The 22,734-nt window shown below is 42.3% G+C and overlaps 1 protein-coding gene across 5 annotated transcripts in view; it reads left to right on the top strand.

Annotated features, from left to right (window-relative positions):
- TNC (tenascin C) overlaps positions 1-22,734 on the top strand; it is a 97,911-nt gene that overhangs the window by 35,113 nt on the left and 40,064 nt on the right. For 3 of the 5 annotated variants that reach the window (XM_010384764.2, XM_030919899.1, XM_010384763.2), the window contains exons 6-12: positions 668-824; positions 4,870-5,139; positions 6,535-6,720; positions 6,990-7,079; positions 9,260-9,523; positions 17,924-18,196; positions 18,778-19,050. In XM_010384764.2, coding sequence (XP_010383066.2) covers positions 668-824; positions 4,870-5,139; positions 6,535-6,720; positions 6,990-7,079; positions 9,260-9,523; positions 17,924-18,196; positions 18,778-19,050 — 1,513 coding nt within the window. Of the gene's footprint in view, positions 1-667; positions 825-4,869; positions 5,140-6,534; positions 6,721-6,989; positions 7,080-9,259; positions 9,524-17,923; positions 18,197-18,777; positions 19,051-19,656; positions 19,930-22,734 lie in introns of all 5 variants that reach the window. The other 2 variants (XM_010384762.2, XM_030919900.1) reach the window with 1 other exon arrangement.

The raw sequence follows: 22,734 nt of genomic DNA, 5'->3' as shown, positions 1-22,734 counted from the left end.
GAGGACAAGGCTCTAATTAGCATGTTTTGTGTTTGCATCTGTATTTTAAGGGATGTTGGTTTTCCCCTGATTTTAGTAAGTCAGTAAGTTTAGCACTTAGGGCTGATACCCTAGACAAATAGAAGTTGTCACCTCAAGGTTCCAATTGTCCCTCATCACATCACCTTGGAAATCTCTACTCAGATGCAAAGAAGAAAAGAAATGGTCTCTCCCTCAAACTACAGTACATCTCAGATTTGAGCAACCCTTCTCTCCAGACCCAAATGTACATGTGAGGGAGGGAACTTGTTCTCTGAATTTAAGCCCAGGCTCTGCCACCAACTAACTGTGTGACTTTGCAACAATCACCCTGCTTCTCTGATGCTGGCCTCAGTCTACCAAAGGAGGGATTGGGCTTGTGCCTTCAGAATTCCTTTGGCTCTCACATTCTGTCATTTGACTTGCCTGACAAAGGGGTAAATGTTTACAAGAGGGAGAAAGAAACTAGAGAAATGTCTTTATCATCTCTGTATCCTCAGTAGCTCACATACTGATCTGCTGTATAGTAAGTGCCTAATGAATAGATGAAAGAATAAAAGAGGAATGAATGAATGCAGAGTGAATGAATCACATAAATTAAGAGACTGACACCTCCCCTAAGTCTTACTAAGCTGCCTCTATCTCTCAGAATAAAGAAGATGAGGGAGAGATCACCAAAAGCCTGAGGAGGCCAGAGACCTCTTACCGGCAAACTGGTCTGGCTCCTGGGCAAGAGTATGAGATATCTCTGCACATAGTGAAAAACAATACCCGAGGCCCTGGCCTGAAGAGGGTGACCACCACACGTGAGTATCACCTTTAATACTTAGAGAATGATAAGGCTGATTGTACCTCATAGCGCCTCCTGGTTGAGAAAGTGCCTTCTCATATAGCATCTGTATCATTTAACTTTTGCTACATTTTTAAAAGTCCAGATACAGTGGTTTAAAATAACAATTCTTTGCCTGTTGGTGATTTGGGTTTGGGCTCAGCTGAGCAGTTTATCTGTTCTTGGCTGCACTCCTCATAGATCTGTGTGCTTTAGGGTTGGATTGGCCTAGGATGACCTCAGCCAAGATGGTGTCTTTTTGTTTCATAGGATCTCTCATTCTCCAGGATGCTAGTCCTGTTCACACAGCTATTGAACAGGTTCAAAATTGGCATTATATCACTTCTATCAAAGCACATCCCATGGCCAGTTTATATTTAAGGAATAGAGAAACAGATCCATCTCTTGATGGAAGGAATTTCAAAATTGCCTTTCAAAGGAGCGTGACTACCTGAAGATAATTAAGCCCATTGCTAACAATCTACCATATCGCTAGTTTAATATTAGCACCCAGTTCTAGGACAGAGGAAGGGAAAATATTAATGTTAAGGCTTAAAGAAGCTCAATGACTTTAACATCACATAGGTAACACTATCAGGGGCATAGCTTTAAGCCAGGGTAAGTTTTATAACTTTAACCCCATTTCCACTAACATTGACTAGGCTCTGGTTTATGCAGAATGTTGATTCCATCTCTTCAATGGGAACCTAAATAAAATTTCATTCAATACTAATGATGTCAGAACTTCTTGGGAGTAGAATAGGATTTAGCAGTACTAGATCATTTGGTGAGAAAAATACCTGAATTTGGAGTTGCTCCAACAAGAAGCAACTTTTTTTTTCTTTTTTTTCTGTCACCCAGGCTGGGGTGTAGTGGTGCAATCTCAGCTCACTGCAACCTCTGCCTCCTGGATTCAAGTGGTTCTCCTGCCTTAGTCTCCCAATTAGTTGGGATTTCAGGTTCCTGCCACCACACCTGGCTAATTTTTTTGTATTTTAGTAGAGAGGGGGTTTCAGCATGTTGGCCAGGCTGGTTTCCAACCCCTGACCTCTAGTGATCCACCCACCTCAGCCTCTTAAAGTGCTAGGATTACAGATGTGAGCCACTGTGCCAGGCCGTAATGTTTTGAAAAGAAAAACGTACATAATTTTGCACTTCCATATAGGAAAACCTCTTTATTTTCTTCAAGATAACATATGCGCCAACTCTTTAAGTAATTGACTCTTCTTGGCAGGGGTTGTTGGAAAAATTAAATCAGTTGCTAATGACAAGAAAGAACATCTTGTATTTAAATATTTGCACATTTTGCCTAGCTCAGAGCCAATTCAAAGGATTTTCTCTTCCATAAGCAAGTGTTTTCCATCATCCTGACAACATCTCTCTGTGGTAGGTAGAAAAGCAGGTACCAACAGGAAAAAAAAAAAAATCATTAGATCACCAGAAAGACAAAGAAAAGACAAAGCAAATGCTTAGTTGCTACACTCACAATACAAAAGACCTTTTTTTCACTGCTCTTTTCTTTTTTATCTAAATTTGGGAATTGTCTGCTTTATTCTTATTTTAGATTTTTTTAATCTAAATTTGGGAATTGTCTGCTTTATTTCTTCTTATTTTAGAACAAACATTCCAACATTTGAAGTTGTATAATCATATAAATTTCAACATAGGGGGACAGATATTTACCTGTTTATTTTGTATTTTTAGTGCAGACAGGATTTTACCATGTTGGCCAGGCCGGTTTTGAACTCCTGACCTCAAGTGATCCACCCACCTCGGCCTCCTAAGATGCTGGGATTACAGGCGTGAGACACTGTGGCTGGCCGCAATTTACCACATATACCTGAAACCTTTGAACCTTTAACATTTTTTCCAGATTTAAAGGGCCTTAAATTTCCAGTTCAAAACACATTTGGCTCCTTCTGTCTGGCATCTATATAAAGGTGGTATTACACTTACTTTTGAGGTCGATATTTTTGAAAGGTGTTGTCATGTAAAGGGGGAAAAGGAGGGGCTTTGGATTCAATCAGTTCTGAGTTTGAATTCCACCTTTACCATTCACCATCACCTTGGAAAAATCTATTTCTTTAAGCTCCAGATCCAACAGCTGAAAAATGGGTTTACAGTGTCCTCCTTGTGAGGTTGTCATAAGACTCAAGACATAAATAACAAAGCACCATGTTTGCACCTGATAAGTACAGAGCATTGTTAGTTTCTGCTGCTATTCAAGGGCCCCAAATCTAGGGGGATATCAGTGTCCTTGACTGAATCCCCACTTCTTTAATGTAAGGGGACTAAGGAAGGCAGTAGGTACGGTTTGAGTGCTTGCTAGCACCTATAACGACATAGAGCAGGCAGCTTCTGTCCATTTTTGTGGCATCATTTTCGTTGTGCATTTTATATCACCTGTGAGCTGAGACTGATGTATCAACACCTAGACTTCAAAAACAGACTGCAGTTTTTTCACAATCAGCTGTGAATTATTCTTCCTTTTCATTTGCCATATAAAGCCAATTTCCTGTCACTTGTTATTGTTTACCGAACAAATGCTGAAAACACAAACATGAAGAAGAAGAAGAAGACAATGACGATGAAGAAGAAGAAGAAGAGGGAGGAGGAGAGGAGGGGGAGGAGGAGAGGAGGGGGAGGAGGAGGAGGAGGAGAAGGAGGAGGAGGAGAGGAGGGGGAGGAGGGTGAGGAGGAGAAGGAGGAGGGGGAGGAGGAGAAGAAGCAGAAGAAGAAGGGTAAAAAGAAGAAGAAGAGGAAGAAGAAGAGGAAGAAGAGGAGGAGAAGGAGGAGGAATAGGAAGAGGAAGAAGAAGAGGAAGAAGAAGAGGAAGAGGAAGAGGGAGAAGAGGGAGGAGGAGGAGAAGGAGAAGAAGAAGAGGAAGAAGAAGAAGAAGAAGAAGAAGATAGACGACGAAGAAGAAGAAGAAGAAGAAGAAGAAGAAGAAGAAGAAGAAGAAGAAGAAGAAGAAGAAGAAGAGGAGGAGGAGGAAAAAGAGGAGGAAGGAGAAGAAGATTCACTGAATACCCAGAATGTGCCTGTCTCTATACTGGGAATTTAAAAAGACTCACTCTCTAAATGAATGAATAACCCCACCTAAATTGACTCAAACTGTACAGAAATCTGTTATGAAACAATGAGACAGATGTGATATTAGAATGCTCTTTAAGGACAGTAGCAGCCACAGGGAGGGAATACGTGTTTACCTTACTGAAGCCGGGTTTAACAAAGGCTTCTCATTAGGAGACAACATTTAAGTGGGATTTTGAAGGATGCATAAGAGATTTTTAGAGGGAAGTGTGATCTTAGAAAGAAGAAATGAGAGAACAGCATGTACAGAGACCAGGTGGTGCCCAACAGCATAATGTGCTTCCAGAGCTCTGAGCATCTGTCAGAGTACAAAAGATAGCGGGTGGGGCAGAAAAGGTCAAGAAGAGCATGCAAAGATAGGCACGGCTTGAAATAGCAATGACTTTCTTGCGTGAATTCCTTTTCATCAAAAATAACTTTTTATACACTGTCAAGACAGTCTACTGCCTCACTTTTCTGCATTGTAATTCTGTTGGAAAAGTTTTCAACCATCCAGGAAGTTGTGCCTAATTAAAAATTTAAAGAGACCAAGTTTGTTTTTTCAAATAAAGTATCCCCAAAGCATGTTTCCTCAACTTATGAGAACAGTAATAATAGCAATAATAATAACAAAAGAACAACCTTTTTTTCATTTTCCTGTGACTCCATGGGCCAGGCTTTGTGCTAGATGTTTTGCAAGCTTTATCTCTGTTAAGATTTGGGAAAAAAAAAACAAAAACAAAAACAAAAATCACTAGAGGTAGCTGCTATTATCCCTACTTATAGTTTATCAAACCAAAAACTGAGGTTCAGAAAGGTAAAATAAAGTCAGGCGGTTAGTATCTATCTAAGCATTCACCCACAGATCTGGAGAGTTACAAAGTCCTCTCTGCTCAGCCTCAGGCACTGGCCCTAACCTCTGAAACCTCTCTGTCCTATGCCCATCATAGGCTTGGATGCCCCCAGCCAGATGGAGGTGAAAGATGTCACAGACACCACTGCTTTGATCACCTGGTTCAAGCCCCTGGCTGAGATCGACGGCATTGAGCTGACCTACGGCATCAAAGACGTGCCAGGTGACCGTACCACCATCGATCTCACAGAGGACGAGAATCAGTACTCCATTGGGAACCTGAAGCCTGACACTGAGTACGAGGTGTCCCTCATCTCCCGCAGAGGTGACATGTCAAGCAACCCAGCCAAAGAGACCTTCACAACAGGTAAAAGGCCTCCCCCTGTTAACAGATACAGTAAAGGAAAGATTGAAAGATTTCCATCCCACTCCATGTTGAAGTATCTTCCAGGCTCATTTTACAGTTAAAAAAAGAAAGGAGTATTTCTACTCATGTAAATTTTAAAATATAGTAGTAATTTATTAATTAATTTTTCAAAAAAATATTCCAAATAACCTTCCAAAGCACTTTTGGGGCTGGGGGGCATATATAGAAGATGCTGGTCAGATATTCTCAGACAAAAGTTCTGATTTAAACAAAGTTCAAATAAGTATTTTTAAAGTAAAATACAGTATATGGAAAGCCTATGGCATTATTTTAAAGCCTCCTAACGCCTTAGCCTATGGCATTATTTTAAAAGTTTGAAAATGTCAATTTTTCATTCAGTAAATATTTTTTCAGAGCTCAGTAAGTACTTCGTGAATTATTAGAAATATGATGAGGAGGCTGGGTGCGGTAGCTCATGCCTGTAATCCCAGCACTTTGGCAGGCTGATGTGGGCAGATCACGAGGGAGAGATCGAGACCATCCTGGTCAACATGGCAAAGCCCTGTCTCTACTAAAAATACAAAAATTGGGGTCGGGTGCAGTGGCTCACACCTGTAATCCCAGCACTCTGGGAGGCCAAGGCGGGCGGATCATGAGATCAGGAGATTGAGACCATACTGGCTAACACAGTGAAATCCCATCTCTACTAAAAATACAAAAAAATTTGCCAGGCATGGTGGTGGGTGCCTGTAGTCCCAGCTACAGGCTGAGAGAGGAGAATGGCATGAACCCGGGAGGCAGAGCTTGCAGTGAGCCGAGATCGCGCCACTGCACTCCAACCTGGGTGACAGAGAGAGACTCCGTCTCAAAAATAAAAACAAAAATAAAAATAAATAAATTTTTAAAAATAACTGGGCATGGTGGTGTGCTCCTGTAATCTCAGCCACTCGGGAGGCTGAGGCAGGAGAATCACTTGAACCCAGGAAGCAGGGGTTGCAGTGAGCCGAGGTCGTGCCACTACACTCCAGCCTGGTGACAGAGAGAGACTCTGTCTCAAAAAAATAAAGAAAGAAAGAAATATGATGAGAAAATGCAAAAGACCAGCTTTTACATGCATGCGCTTATTTTTAAGTCTTTGCAGTGTTCTTTAACCACAAAGTCTGAGAAAAACACAAATGACTAAAGTGTTGCAATCATCCATAATAGGGAAAGGTGCCAAATCTGTAGCACTTGTTTAGATTTGCACATCAACTATGGGGACAGATGAGTGTGCTGAGATTTTGTAATTTATTTCCAGTCCCAGGCACATTTCATATGTCAGCTTGGGCTATCAAAGACTCTTGCTCTCTTGTGACTGATATGTTCAATGCAAATGTTCCTTCTTCTCTCAAACAGGCCTCGATGCTCCCAGGAATCTTCGACGTGTTTCCCAGACAGATAACAGCATCACCCTGGAATGGAGGAATGGCAAGGCAGCTATTGACAGTTACAGAATTAAGTATGCTCCCATCTCTGGAGGGGACCACGCCGAGGTTGATGTTCCAAAGAGCCAACAAGCCACAACCAAAACCACACTCACAGGTGAGCTCTGCATCTCTGCAAGCCTGAGCCAGTCAGCCCTAGAGGGCCCTTAAAGGAGGGGCACCTGCTCCCATGTGTCCCCATTTGCAATCCTCAGAAATAAGTCCAATTTCCAGAAATATTGCTTACTTGGATTGCAGCGAGTTCTTTTGTAAAACATTCTGAACATTGGTCGTCGCCTCCAGAGACCAACTCAAAGCCATTTTTATCATCCTCTGAAAGTCTTTCTGATTTCAGGATGAACCTCAACTTGCACATTCTCTTCTTAGGTCTGAGGCCAGGAACTGAATATGGGATTGGAGTTTCTGCTGTGAAGGAAGACAAGGAGAGCAATCCAGCGACCATCAACGCAGCCACAGGTGAGGCACACCTGGGATTCCCATCCCACTGAGCAGGTGCTGGGCAGATGAGACAGGGCCCATGTGGCCAAAACCTATTCAAAGAGAAAAAGTCGAAGCCCGGAGGAGAAAGGGCCCTGTAGTATCATCTAGCTGCAATGTCAAAATTCAAAAGGAACATAAGTATGGTCCATCTGTGTGATGCCAACATCATCCCCTGTATGGAAAGGGAGACTGGGGATTTTTGTTGTTGTTGTTGTTGTTGTTGTTGTTGTTGTTGTTGTTGTTTTTGAGATGAAGTCTCACTCTGTCACCAAGCTGGAGTGCAGTGGCGTGATCTCAGCTCACTGCAACCTCCACCTCCTGGGTTCAAGAGATTCTCCTGCCTCAGCCTACCAAGTAGCTGGGACTACAGGTGTGTGCCACCACGCCCAGCTAATTTTTGTATTTTTAGTAGAGACTGGGTTTCACCGTGTTGGCCAGGACGGTCTCGATCTCTTGACCACATGATCCGCCCACTTCAGCCTCCCAAAGTGCTGGGATTGGACTCGTGAGCCACTATGCCTAGCCGGGATTTTTTTTTAAAGAAAAATTGGAACCAGGCTTTATAAGAAATTCACGAACATTTTTAAGTTGGTAATCAGTTGCATCTTTTAAATAAAACATTGTCTAGTCCAAACACATCTGTGGGGTTTTCTCTGAGAAAACACCTAACTTTTGTACCCCTGTCAAGCAGATTATAAGTAACGGAATTGTAGTGTAAGTCCAGGCTCTGCACTTACCTGTCGTATCCTGTAGCCACAGCCTGTAGGTGAGGATGCTGAAGGGTTACCTGATTTGAGGTCATTGATTCTTTCCTCAAGATTTTTTTTCCATTTTTCTAAGAAGTGTGCACTGCGAAAAGAAAACTCCTCCTCTGCCTCTCCCCCAGCCTCCAGCCCCCAGCTTACCTCCCTGCAGACACTATGAGGAAGAGGGAGGCTGGTATGTAAAGAGGAGATGGAGCATCATTGAGCTTCTCCATTATGCGGGATGCAAGGCTGGGCATTTACATGCCAATTCTTTTTCTTTTAATCTTTTGATTTTGAGATAATTGCAGATTCATATGCAATTTTGAGAAATTATACAGAGAGATTCCCTGTGCCCATCACCCAGGTTCCCCCAAGGGTAGCATCTTGCATAAATGTAGACGAATATAACAACTGAGAAATTGACATTCATGTAATCTGTCAACTCTATTTATATTTCACCAGTTTTGCATACACTCATTCATGTGTGTGTATATACTTAGTTCTATGCAATTTTATCGCACATGTAGATTTGTGAATGCACAACTAGATTCAAGATACAGTCTTACTACAAGAATCCCATGTGCTACCCTTTGCAGCCACAGCAACCTCCCTCCCTTTGCCCCTCTGCCTAACCCTGGGCATTCATTTATCTGTTCTTCATCTCTATGATTTTGCCATTTCAAGAATACTGCATAAATGGGATCCTACACATATTAATCCATTTGTGTTACTATAACAAGAATATCTTAGACCAAGTAACTTATAAACAGAAGGAATTTATTTCTCACAGTTCTGAAGGCTGCGAAGTCCAAGATCAAGATGCCAGCAGATTTGGTGTCTGATGAGGGCCTGCTTTCTGGCTGACAGCAGGCCATCTTTTTACTGTTCCCTCACAGGACAGAAGGGGCAAGGTCTCCTTTATAAGGGCACTACTCCCATTCATGAGGCCTCCCAAAAGTTCCTAGATCCAAATACCTTCACTCTGGGGATTAGGTTTTAACATAAGAGCTTTAGGGAGGCACTGACATTAAGTGCATAGCAATACAGCATGTAACCTTTTGAAACTGGCTTTTTTTCCTTCAGCATAATTCTCTCGAGATTCATCTAAATTGCTTCTTTTATCAATAGTTGGTTCCTTTTAACCGCTTTAAATTTGACCAGCATTTCACAGAATGGATATTCCATGACATTTTTAATCTTCTCAGACTCCAGTGGAGTCATGTGGATAATGTATAATTAGACCTATTTTACAAAAGTAAAAAGAGAGACCCAGAGAGGTGACTCTCCTGTGGTCCCTCAGCTCCTCTGTGGCAAACCTAGGATTCCAGCCCAGAGGCAGTTGACTTTCAACCCCAGAAGCAGCCCTGCCTTGCAGCCTGAAGAGCATTCATCTCTCTGTTCTCCTCCCAGAGTTGGACACACCCAAGGACCTTCGGGTTTCTGAAACTGCAGAGACCAGCCTGACCCTGCTCTGGAAGACCCCGTTGGCCAAGTTTGACCGCTACCGCCTCAATTACAGCCTCCCCACAGGCCAGTGGGTGGGAGTGCAGCTTCCAAGAAACACCACTTCCTATGTCCTGAGAGGCCTGGAACCAGGACAGGAGTACAATGTCCTCCTGACAGCCGAGAAAGGCAGGCACAAAAGCAAGCCCGCACGCGTGAGGGCATCCACTGGTGAGTCTGCCCTGAGCTTCCTCCAAACTCTAGGTTGATTCTGAGGTTAGCAGGTCTGCTCAGTCAGGGTGTCCTTACATGAGAAAGCCAAATGCAAAAGCAAGCCACTTTGTCCATCCCTGAAGTCCCTGAACACCACTTTGAAAGCGCTGCTTATTCGTCTTTCCTGCCTCCTGTCAATTGATACAGCAAAGTTCCCCCACTGGGAAATAGGAGTTTTAAAATATTTCTTCCTAGGAGAACTTAAAACCTCAGGGTTTGTGTTTCAATTTACCTACAATTTTTGTTTTCTTTTTTTTAACTATGTGTGCATCACAGAATCTTTTAAGTTGTTTCTTGTTTATTTCCTTCTTTTAGCCTAACAATTAACTTACTTTTCATTTTACTTCATTTAAAGATGACCAAGATGTTGGTAATAATTTTTTTTGGTTAATTTACACAAACTGTTTTTATTCCAGGTCTTTTGCTTTCTGCCAAGGTTACCCCTGAAGAGTGGCACATGGCCATTTGAGACTTCCACGGTGCCCTCTCATTTCCTCTTTTCTCTTAGTCATTAAGACATTAACCTAGTTTGTCTATGATGACAGCTGAATCCTGACATTGTGGCCCATGCAACCTGTGTCCATTCTGGCCCATGCAACCTGTTCGCTGAACCTGCTGCCATGCTTACTTGGTGGCTAAACTGAAGAGACAACCAGGTTTTTAAAATATTTCCTCCTTTATGAAAAATAAGCCTATTCAATTTTGGCCACCAAATATTCAAAAAGTATAGGTGGAAAATGTTACTTCTCCAGGGTTTGGCAAGTAAGTCTTTACTTCCAATTTAATTAGTAAGCATGTTTTGAGTACCTACTGCATACATTGTATAGTACTGATATTTGAGGAAAAGTAGTTCCCAAAGTCAGCATTGTTATGTGGACTAATTTGTGCCTGCTCACAGTGCTTGGGGAAGACTAGATACTCAGAATGCTAGACCAAATTCAAGAAAAAGAGTGACCCAAGGAAATCAGGAGAGCTGACAAAGGTGTTACGGCAAGAGATGTTATTCCAGTTGAAGCTTAATATGCAAGAAAAGGGTTAGAAGCATGGACATATTTGGAAATGGCTTGAAGAGTCTTTCTCACAGTATCTTCAGTCTCAAATCACAGTCACTTACACAAGATAGAAGTTGGTTTTCTTTCTTATAAAATGAATCTGGAGCTGGGAGGTACAGGGATAACAGTAGTTTCAAATTGTCAGGCACCAAGGCTGCTTCTGTCTTTCTTTTCCACCATTTTTAGTCCTTGGCTTCCATTCTCAGAGTCATCTCAGTGTCACAACATGGCTGCCGTAGTACAGCCATTACATCTGTGTTCTAGACAGCATAAGGGAGGGAGAACCAAAACTCCCAAAGAGGAGCACCTTCTAGGTGAGTCTTTCTGGAAATTCCACCAATCACTTCTCCTCATAGTTCATTGACACTCTTAGCTGTAAGGGAGACAGGGAAAGGTAGTCTTCTGTCTGAACATGTTGCTTCCATATAAAATTGAGGTTATTTGTAAGAGAGAAATTTGGCAGACCATGAGCAGTCCCTGCCAGAGTCTGAAATGAGTTTACGTGGTCAATTCTGTTGACTCTGCATTGACTGCTTCCCACCCAACTATAAGGTGATTATCAAGGATGCTCTGAAAGAGTAATTTAATCAAAACTAAGGGGGGGGGGATAGAATCAAGAAACAATAAATCTATAGTAGAGATTTAATTTCAGCTTTATAAACATGAGCTTGTTATAAAGTGTCAAGGGGCAACAAATGAATCAGAAATACACAAAAGACGAAATCCCTCTCTTTTCTTTCTCTCTTTCTCTCTCTTTCTTCCCTCTTCCCTCCCTCCTCCTCTTCTTCCTCCTCCTCCTTCCTCTGCCCATCTGTCTGAGCTTTCCCTTGAGTTTGATAAATGCTGTATCTAAGAGAGATTCCTATTGCCCCTCAGTCATTCCACCTTCTGGTGATGGCCACATTGCCTCCTTCCTCCAGTGAGAAAGCCCCACACCTCCGCAGTCACTGAAGAGGTTTATCTCTGCGAGATCCTGGGGTATGGGGCTTCTCCACTAGAGAAAGGAGGTAATGTAGGCTATAACCAGGAGATTTACTAGCTAGAATTATTCTGTGTCTGAATGAGAGCCCAATATTGGCATTCCAAAGCCTCAGCAGTTGCATTTCCCCACCGTGCCTCCTTAATGCCATTTCAAAGATATCATGTTTCATATTTAAAGACATTCTTCAGTGTGGGAAAAATGTGCAAAGTTCTTTTTATTGGTTCTTCTCCGCTGTCCACAGAATATTTCCCCCATCCCTTTTTCCACAGGAAAAAAATATATGTTTCATTTAAGGTGAAGCAAACATTTCTTTCCCTCTCTTGAATTATAACTTTTAAAGTCAATAAAATACTATCACCATGCTCTGTGCTAAGTTATGGGGTTACTAGGGCAAAGAAAATGGGTATCTAATTCCAAGGAACTCACTGTGTAGCAAACAGACAATGAGACAACATTCTGCTCACTACGATTGAGGGTACAGAGGGTGCAGCCAGTGCGCAGGAGACACTGGATCTAACTTCAGAGAATCAGGAAAGGCTTACAGTGGGAAGATGCTTTTGGACAGAGACATAAAGGGCAAACATCGATGTGTTAAACTGAATAGGTAAAGAAGTAGAAGCCCAGGCACTTGGCCTTGGTAAGCATATAGGAAGAAAGAAAACAGGAAAAGTGAGAGCTCTTGGGTGAAGGAACCACATGGCTGTAAGTCCTGAAATGTTGCAGAGTTTTAGGTTCAACCCTCAGAAGCAAGAACCTTCCAGCTCTGTATCACTGGATTCTTATCAACAGAAGCCTGCAAGGCGCCACTCAATGTCTGTGGGGCTTACGGAAAAAAAAAAATGGAGAATCAGTGGCCCTGAATAATTTTTCCCAGGGAATTCCAGGGTTTTACTGATGGATTGGGCCATAATGTAAGCCTTTTTCTTGATGTGGCACTATACTAAAAGTCTGCATAACCTGGCCACCTATTGCACCTCTCACCCAAAGACCCAGCCATGGGTTACAGGGCCCTACAGAATCTGGCACGGCCAGCCCATCCTCTGACCTCAGTCCTGCTACTCATGCCCTTGCTCACTTCACCGTGGCCTCTTCGGCCTTTGCACTGTTTCTTAAGCTTGCTGAGCCTACTCCCCTCCTCGGGCCTTAGCGTGTGCTGCTCCCACTGCTTAGATATCACTCTTCTCCCAGTGTTTCACAGAGCAGCTCAGGTGTGACCCAGAACAGAGGGCTTCTCTGACCACCAGCCTAAAAAGACACTCCCATCCTGATCTGCCCCTTCAAGCTGCTCTAGAGTTCCTTGTGACACTTATCTGCCTTGATGTTATACAAGTAGTGGTTTACTATAATACCTATGGCCTGCCTCCCTATCAGTGAGCAGAATGTAAGGACCAACTCCATTATCCCCTGCTGCATCCCATCCCAGTGCCCTGAAGGCAAACAAGTTTGTGGTATGAGCTTCATGAGTGTTTGGGGACCCTGGCTACCTTGGAGTCAGCATTTCCATGGAATCTTCTGATTCTTCCTTTCCACTTCTGCATTAACACCCCAATTCTTTCCTTAAGGAGTAGGGGAAAGAAAGGGAAATCATTCCCTTGGAAAGTCTTCAATTCAGCTTAATCTGGATAGGAGGGAAGGAAGGAAGGAAGGAAGGAAGGAAGGAAGGAAGGAAGGAAGGAAGGAAGGAAGGAAGGAAGGAAGGAAGGAAGGAAGGAAGGAAGTCAAAACAAGGAAAGAAGGGAGGGAATAAAGAAAGGTACTGGGTCTGTTGGTATTTAAAAAAAAAATTAGTGTGTACCAGGCATCCTTCCCTCTCCACCTCTCCCATTCCTTCCCTTCTCTTTCCCTCTCCTCCACTCTGTTCTCCTCCCCTCTCCTTCCTCCCTTCTCCTCTCTTCTCTCTCTTCTCCTCTCTCTCCCTTTTCTCTCTGCTTTTGTACTTTCATAAACCCAACTAAACCCTACTTAAGGTCAAAGCCATGAATTTGCTGCGTGCTGTAAGATATAGGAGGCAGGGTTGATAGGTAGAAAGCCAGCAAAGCATCTTTTCATACCAACATAAGCCTTGACAGTGACACCTCAGTAGCTCTCAGGAATTTTGGAAGAAGAGAGGTGGAATTTTGTTTTTAGCCACAGCTACCAGTAATAGAGAACATTCTGCTCTGATTTGCTATTTTGGTTTTCTCACAGACCAAACTGAAATTTATTCAAATATTTATTCATCCAACAAATATTTATTTCATACCTACTGTGGGTCAGGCGATGCCAGTGTATAGAACAGAAAGAAACAGCTCCTCTCAAGAAATGGTGCACATTGCTATAAGAGAGAGAACCAAAACCAAAATTATAATGCTGTAGCTTATCTGTTTTAGAGGGATTTGTGGGAGGCTGCAGGAGCACAGAGACAGGTACCCACCACAGACCTAAGCAAAGTGAATGAAGAGCATTGGAGAAGGCTTTTTGGAAGAAGTGATGTTTGGTTGAGTTCTGAAAAAGAAAAGGGGTTGGGCAAGTGGAGAAAGAGGAATGACATTTCCAGCAGGGGGAATAGCATCCGAAAAGCTGAAAGGCATGAGAAACTTTACCATAGTGAATTGCAAGCTATACAGTCCTACTACATGATAGAGTGGAAAAAGAGTAGGGTAGGAGGCTAGAGGCATCATCAGGGGCATCTGCAAAGGGGCAGTTACAAAGAAATCACTGAATGTTTTAAGGCAGCCAAGGCTCCTCATTTCAATTGTCTTATCTCTGCGAGATGAGAGTATAACCACTGAATATATCCTTTGGGTTTGTCAGGCTTGGACGTGACCATGCCTCTGCTGTGGGAGAATCAGTCTTTCTCCCATAAGTGGTCGCTGAAATGGGTTCCTCATCAAGCCAGCACTTGGTAATCACTATCTAGAAGATGGTAACAATCTACAGATTTTAAGTTGGCACTGTCAGAAATTCCTCCAGACCAGCTGCTCAACCCACCAGGAGTACAGCACTGGGTTTCAAAATTCTGATTTCCCAAGCCCACTTACATTGTCTAGAGGGTACATTCCAGTGCACAGCTGTAAGAAAAAGACAACAGCCTTTTCATAAAGAAATGCCAAGAAATTCAGTGTGGAATCTATAATGGAAACACTTGTCTTCTAGGGCAGTAAATCCACAGTATGTCATTTGTAGTTGAATTGTGGAGCCAGCATTTATGTGAAGCTTCTTGGTCCTCACCTTAACTATTCTCCATTGTATTTTTTATTCATAATATTCCCCCTTCTTTCATAATTCTGACCCCTCTCTCTTTAATTTAGGTACTGATTTTATTTGTGGAAGTTTGGCCACATACTGCCTCTCTGAGTTATAAACCAATGCTCTTTCTTGATTTGCCTACCAAAAAAAAAAAAAAAGAAAGGTAGAGAAATAGCCAAAAGTATTAGCAGAAGTACCAACACCATCACTATTACTATTTACTGAACAACATGACGTTATATAAAAAAAAAATCACTCTATTGACTATATGAACAGATGAAACAGGATGTGGAGACCATTAGATGAAAGTATCAGTGGCATATTAAAAATCTGATTCAAAGAGATAAGATGATTCTCATCAGGAAGAGACATTTTCCAACGTGCATCTTTTCTCTCCATCCATCTCTTGCCACAGCTTAATGGGCAATCCACAATCACATTCCCCCACCCCCTATAAGGTAACTTTCCCAATATTTCTTGCAAGGGGGCATTTAAAATTTCTTTTGTAGAAAAAAATATGTTTTATGTAACAATTAGAGATAAGGATTAAAAGACAGACATCCGCAGAAGAAAGAAAGTAACTTAATTCACACAAAGGAGTACGTTGTCAATGACAGATTGGTTCCTGACAAGTCAACAGCAGAGGAACAAAAACAGGAAAGTGGGATAAGAAGGAGAGCTAAGAAGACATAGGACTGATTTAATTTTCACTTAGCTGTGTTTTGTCCTATACCTCTTTCTGCATCAGGACTGCCGGAGCATTTGAGAAGGACATGCTCTTGAGTGTAGTTATGTTTAAATCCCAAGGTCAAGGGTACAATCACTATATCAGGTACTGTTTCTGGCCTCACAAGGCCCAGCAGGATTAAAGGTAGTTGACACCTCCTTTCTTTTCCTAAATCTAGATACATCGTTTGCAGTTTGGGGTCCTTCCTTTCTCATAAAGACCATGTTTATTTAGGTGGTTAAGAACTGCTCTGGAACCTCGGGGGTAAGCTTCAGGACATGAGTCGGGGCTAAAGAGGAGTCTGTAAACTGTCATTCAAGATCAACCATTACAAACATTTTCTGTAAAGGGCCAGATGGTAAATATTTTAGACTTTACAGGCCAGGCAGTTTACATCACAATTATTCAACTGCACATTTTGTAACACAAAAGCAGCCATCAACAATATGTAAGTGAACAATCATGGCTATGCTCCAATAAAACTTTATCTGTGGCACCAGAACTGGAATTTTATATGACTTGCATGCACTGTCAAATAATATTCTTTGGATTTATTTTCCGACCATGTAAAAAAGTTAAAAAACTGTTGTTAGCTTGCTGACTACCAAAATAGCAGGCCAGATGTGGGCCTTGGGTAACAGTTTGTGGACCTCTGTTCTCGATCAAACAAAATTTGAAGAAGTGTATGCTCCGACAATATGAAACAAGTAGAAAGAATGTTCCCCAGAACTTGGAAACGTCTGAGTTAAATCAATTCTAGAAAAGAAATGTTTTCTACTCTGAAAGGATATCCTCAATCAAATTCCAAGCTAAGATTTTCAAGTTAGTAGCCTGCTCTAATGGACACATAAGACTCATTTGAAATTAGCAGCAATGTGAAGTATAAATAGAAAAAAACAATTTGTTCTTTTAAATGATTTAAAGGCAATTTCTACTCTCTAGTTTACAGGATCCATTCCCAGAGAAATACTTTCCTTTCTAAACTATGCAAAGTCCACTTAAGCTCAGCCTTGGGCAAATTATCTCCCTTAAGTCAGGTTGAGACCAGTGAGTTTTTATGGAATTTTGTGCATTAAGGAGATGAATGAAGAGGGTGTGTTCAGTTTTACTTGAGCTTCATAAGATCTGCTTCTGCCAGGACCTCTTTCTTTTTTCTAATAAGGAACAGTTTTTCAAAGCGTCATCACTTTCCTTAGCTCAGCCTTAGTAATACTATGTCAGTGTGTCTCTGATCTTTACTAATATGATCTATGTAAATGATTTGAACCCTAGAAACTGATGAAATCCCAATACAAACTATAAAGCAGACCTCCCATAGGGTACTGAGGCAGCACAAAAAAGAAGAGGATTTTTTTTTTTTTTTTTTTTTTTTGAGATGGAGTCTCACTCTGTCACCCAGGCTCGAGTACAGTGACTCAATCTTGGCTCACTGCAATCTCAACCTCCCGGTCTCAAGTGATTCTCCTAACTCAGCCTCCCAAGTAGCCGGGATTACAGGCTCATGCCACCACACCTGGCTAATTTTTGTATTTTTAGTAGAGACGGGGTTTCGCCATGTTGTCCAGGCTGGTCTTGAACTCCTGACCTCAGGTGATCTGCCCACCTTGGCCTCTCAAAAAAGAAGGGAATCTAAGAGGAGCCAATTGTCTGAAAATACAGAAGGTTGGATAGCTCAAATCAAGACCCCCAGAATAACTGAGGGCCACCCCCTTATGATGCAAGACATATTCCAAAATGAAAACTGAAGCTCAGAGCATTACTAACAAAGACATAGTTTTCTAAATCTGCAGGACACTGATCAATAGGAAAGTACCATTTCCAAGAGAAAAACCCAAATACGCGAGAAGACAAAATAAATTTTTTTTTTTTTTTTTTTTTTTTTTTTTTTTTTTTTTTGAGACAGTCTCACTGTATCCCCCAGACTGGAGTGCAATGGTGCCATCTTGGCTCACTGCAAACTCCACCTTATGGGTTCAAGCGATTCTGCTGCCTCAATCTCCTGAGTAGCTGGGATTACAGGCTCCCACCACCACGCCTGGCTAATTTTTGTATTTTTAGTAGAGACAGTGTTTCACAATGTTGGCCAGGCTGCTCTCGAACTCCTGACCTCCCATGATCCGCCCACCTTGGCCTCCCAAAGTGCTGGGATTACAGGCGTAAGCCACTCTGCCTGGCCACAATAGAAATATTACATTGTTGTCCTGCTGTGTTTTAATAGTGACAGCACCAGTAGGGGATGCAGTGAACAAAGCATGGCACTCAGACTGCAATGGCCTGTAGATGTGGCACTGGGCTTGCCATTCCCAGGTTCTCAGAAGCAAAACTTTCTGAGGAATACTTTAACTGACCCCATCTCTGTCATTATTCAGAACAAGCCCCTGAACTGGAAAACCTCACCGTGACTGAGGTTGGCTGGGATGGCCTCAGACTCAACTGGATCGCAGCTGACCAGGCCTATGAGCACTTTGTCATTCAGGTGCAGGAGGCCAACAAGGTGGAGGCAGCTCAGAACCTCACCGTGCCTGGCAGCCTCCGGGCTGTGGACATCCCGGGCCTCAAGGCTGCCACTCCTTATACAGTCTCCATCTATGGGGTGATCCAGGGCTATAGAACACCAGTGCTCTCTGCTGAGGCCTCCACAGGTATCTCTTTCCTTTCTATTTATAGCTTCTGTTTTTCCCAGCAGGAAACTGCTCATGAATAATCAGACACGACTAGCTTTGGAATGAACTTGTTCTGCCACTAGTTATGTCTATGGGGTCTAACTGTGACACCAGGCCATCACGCTACAGAACCCCAAGGCAACTTTTAATGCTTCTCTCCACATGAATGACACTCTTGGGAGTTGTACAGAGCTCAGCCTGTGGGACTAAACACACGGCTCCCATGGAGAGGGTCTTTAGCTCCATAAACAGCCCCCCTCCTGTTAAAGGACGTTAAGGCTCTGTATATGAAAGGGAAAGAAAATCACAAAATTCTCTTATCTACTGAGGGTTAAGGCAATTCTTTAAGATTTAAAAAACAAACAAACAAACAAAATATTTTCCCACACTTCCCTCTCTTTGCTCCATTTCTAAAATTTAAAGAGTTGCATGATGCATGTTTATCTAAAGAAAGTCACATTTTTTCAGTAATATTATTATTCAGCTTATTCTTGCATTAAAGATTCCCTGGATCTTGTTGTGTGATTTGATCACTAAACTAGTTCTTTGTCCTTCTCCAGGGGAAACTCCCAATTTGGGAGAGGTCATGGTGGCCGAGGTGGGCTGGGATGCCCTCAAACTCAACTGGACTGTTCCGGAAGGGGCCTATGAGTACTTTTTCATTCAGGTGCAGGAGGCTGACACAGTAGAGGCAGCCCAGAACCACACAGTCCCAGGAGGACTGAGGTCCACGGACCTGCCTGGGCTCAAAGCAGCCACTCATTATACCATCACCATCCGCGGGGTCACTCAGGACTTCAGCACAACCCCCCTCTCTGTTGAAGTCTTGACAGGTATTCTAGATGAATTTACTAATTTACTTCCTCCCCTTTGTCTCCACTCAGGAGGAATCAAAGCACTTTCTTGCTTTAAACTGGGATCAGCTCCTACCACCTTGGGGAAATACCAGTGAATCATCTCTGCTTCTTCCTAAATGTCACATCCCTTATTTGGCTAAGTCCTAGTTGTAGCCCAGTTCCATGGAAAATTCCACCTACTCTTCTTTTAAAAAAGTGAGAGGTGACTTTTCTTTCAAAGTAAGTTTCAGTCACAATATCTAAAGAGTTGGAAAGCCCAACCTGTAAATGAAGAAAAAATAGCTCTGAGCTCATGAGCTCATTTTAAAAACACCAAAGGACTCCCCATAGCCCTATTTGTATGTCAAGAATAGAAATTGTGAACAATTCCTAAAACTACTTTTCATTCCCAAAAGCTGAATAGAAAAACCCTGGCTTTAGTGCCAACAATTTGAGTGTGCTCAACACCTGCTGTAAATCATGCGTCTATAATCAACACTAACCAGACAACTCATCCCAAACTTAGCCAAAATGCCATCTCACCTGAATCTCAGAGTGCAATTGCCTTTTTAAGTAACTCAGCAACTCTGTGTCCTTATGCAGAGGAGGTTCCAGATATGGGAAACCTCACAGTGACCGAGGTTAGCTGGGATGCTCTCAGACTGAACTGGACCATGCCAGATGGAACCTATGACCAGTTTACCATTTGGGTCCAGGAGGCTGACCAGGTGGAAGAGGCTCACAATCTCACCGTTCCTGGCAGCCTGCGCTCCGTGGAAATCCCAGGCCTCAGGGCTGGCACTTCTTACACAATCACCCTGCACGGCGAGGTCAGGGGCCACAGCACTCGACCCCTTGCTTTAGAGGTCATCACAGGTATATGACCCTCCTCCCAGACTGGAGATGTGATAGGAGCCAGCATGTCATTGAAATAGAGGAAATTCCCCCGTGAGGCAGAATCCTACCTCAGTGTTGTTGACAGACAGAATGAATCTCTAACTCAGGAAGGTCTGTGTTGGAATTCTACCACACTGGCTAAATATTCTTGGGAATATATGTATGTATCTATATAGATACACATACACACACACAAATATATACTTATATATATAGTGTGTATATATATACTTATATACAGTGTGAGTATATATATACACACTTATATATCTAGTATATATATAATTTTTTTTTTAAGTCAGGGTCTCATTCTTTTGCCCAGGCTAGAATGCAGTGGTGTGACCATGGCTCACTGCAGCCTCGAACTCCTAGACTCAAGTGATTCTCCCGCCTCAGCCTCCACAGTAGCTGGGACCACAGGTGTGAGTCCCCATACTCAGCTGAGTTTTTTGTATTTTTTGTAGAAATGGAGTTTCACCTTGTTGCCCAGGCTGGTCTCGAACTCCTGGACTCAAGCAGTCTTCTCACCTTGGCCTCCCAAAGTGCTGGGATTACAGGCATGAGCCAGCGTACCCTGCCTCTATTCTTGGGTATATTTCTTTACACCCCTGAGCCTCCTTTTTGTATCTTTAAATCAGCAATGACCACTACTTCAGGAAACTGTCATGAGCAATAAATAAGCTAATGAATGTCAGTGCTTAGCAAAGTGCCCATCATGTAGTAAATATTGAATATCAAATAGCTAAATTTATCATATAGCAACAGAGTCATGATTTTTAAAATAGCACAAACATCAGGGCTGTGGCACAAAAATAAGATCAGAACTTTCTAGAAAAACCTTATTACTAGCCTCAGAGCCACCAACTAACACCCAACTGATAGGCAGATCTCTACATAATAACCTTTAGAAATTATGCAGTTAGCTTCAGCTAAAACTATCTAAGACTCTCTCCTCAACAGATAAAAAAGCAGGGACATTTCCAAGAAAGGACAGCCACCTTTGACTTCAATGCTTTTCATTCCATTTGGGAAGGAAAAACAATTCCTCTCAATTTTCCACCAAAAATGTGCTGCTTGCTGGGTGCGGTAGCTCATGCCTGTAATCCCAGCACTTTGGGAGGCCGAGGTGGGCGGATCACAAAGTCAGGAGATCGAGACCATCCTGGCTAACATGGTGAAACCCCGTCTCTACTAAAAATATAAAAAATTAGCCGAGCATGGTGGCAGGCGCCTGTAGTCCCAGCTACTTGGGAGGCTGAGGCAGGAGAATGGCATGAACCCTGGAGGCGGAGGTTGCAGTGAGCCGAGATTGCGCCACCACACTGTAGCCTGGGTGACAGAGCAAGACTCCATCTCAAAAAAAAAAAAAGGAAAAAAAAAATGTGCTGCTCCATCTGTTACAGAAAACTGTGCTGTACATGAGGTATCTAGAAATAGCTTCAAAAAGGGCTATGGGAAAAAGGGCCAACGTTTTGGTAATAGGGTTTCTGTGCTGAGCCCTAAGCCCATGCCTCACTCTACATATCCTGCCTTTTGATAATGCAACCCAAATCACCCAATTCAAAAAACTTGTTTTCCTTGCTCTTATATAACAAATAAACTTGGTGGTTGCTAGAAACCACACAAAATTCCAAAAATAAGGGGGCCAGGTTGTATTCCTGTGTTTCCTGGAATATCTTCAGATCAAAGAAGAGCAAAAAGGGCCTTTGAGTCAGGTGTGGCCTGTGTGCAAGATGCGCATGATCTTCCTCTGTAGTCCGCAAACTTTTGTTTTTAGCAGTACAACTCCTCTTGCAAATGAAATCTTCCAAGGAACCCTACTATTGGACAGATAAGTGAACAGCTGTTCTTGGTGAGCCTGGAAGTAAGAGGAGGATACCTCCACCCATGTTCTCAACACAGTTCTTCTAGAAAAGCCCCAGATCTATGAGGAACACAGTTTGAAAATAAACCTTCTTAAAAGGAAGAGGTTGCTCAGACTCTCACAGTGCCTTGAATCCTTGGACACCCAAGAACAAGTACTTATATCTTTCATCTTTTTTTGATTGAAATCCCTGCAGATATTCTCCTCCCTAACTTCTAACCCATGGCCACTTCAGCCTTCAAAACAGTGGCTGAGAGACTGCATTTAACCCTCAGAAGCATCCCACAAAGCAATGGAATTTTCCATATCTTAAATCCAAACTTTCTAAATCACCGATAATAACTATGTTAAATTTCCTTTCTACATTGTAGAAGTACTGATAGTGGGTTCTGTTCTGTACCATTTACTGAGAAAAACATCCTCTCTTTTAATTAAAAGTAGGCACACTCATTTCACACAAACAGCTTTGCTCTGTGATACAGCCATTCTTCATTTAGACATAAAGTACAAGCAGAAAAAGGTGGAAGAAGAAACAAGCTGGGAATCCAGTATACAACTTTTGATCCCTGAAAGCTGATAAAAGACCAAAGAAAAAACATCATACTTGTTCATACCTGAGATAGCATACACTTTATCAACCCAGGCAGGTAGTCAGTGGCTAGTGATGAGATTATCTTTCTAATTACAAATAATGAAATAAAACAGACATTTCTCCCTCCCTGACATGAGTAAGAAATGCCAAGGGAAAACACTCAAACAATGATTTATTTATTAAGCTGATACTTATCAGGCACTCACCATGTATCAGGTATGATACTAAGAAGTTGATAAATATTACCATTTAATCATCACACAATCCCATGAAACAGTACCATCAGCTCCATTTAAAGGTAAAGAGAGGGTGGTTCAGAGAGAAGCTG

The sequence above is a fragment of the Rhinopithecus roxellana genome, chromosome 16, assembly GCF_007565055.1.
Source record: "Rhinopithecus roxellana isolate Shanxi Qingling chromosome 16, ASM756505v1, whole genome shotgun sequence".
Taxonomy (NCBI): Eukaryota; Metazoa; Chordata; class Mammalia; order Primates; family Cercopithecidae; genus Rhinopithecus; species Rhinopithecus roxellana.
Note: the sequence above shows the minus strand (reverse complement) of the source record. Positions and strands in the feature narration are given on the sequence as shown.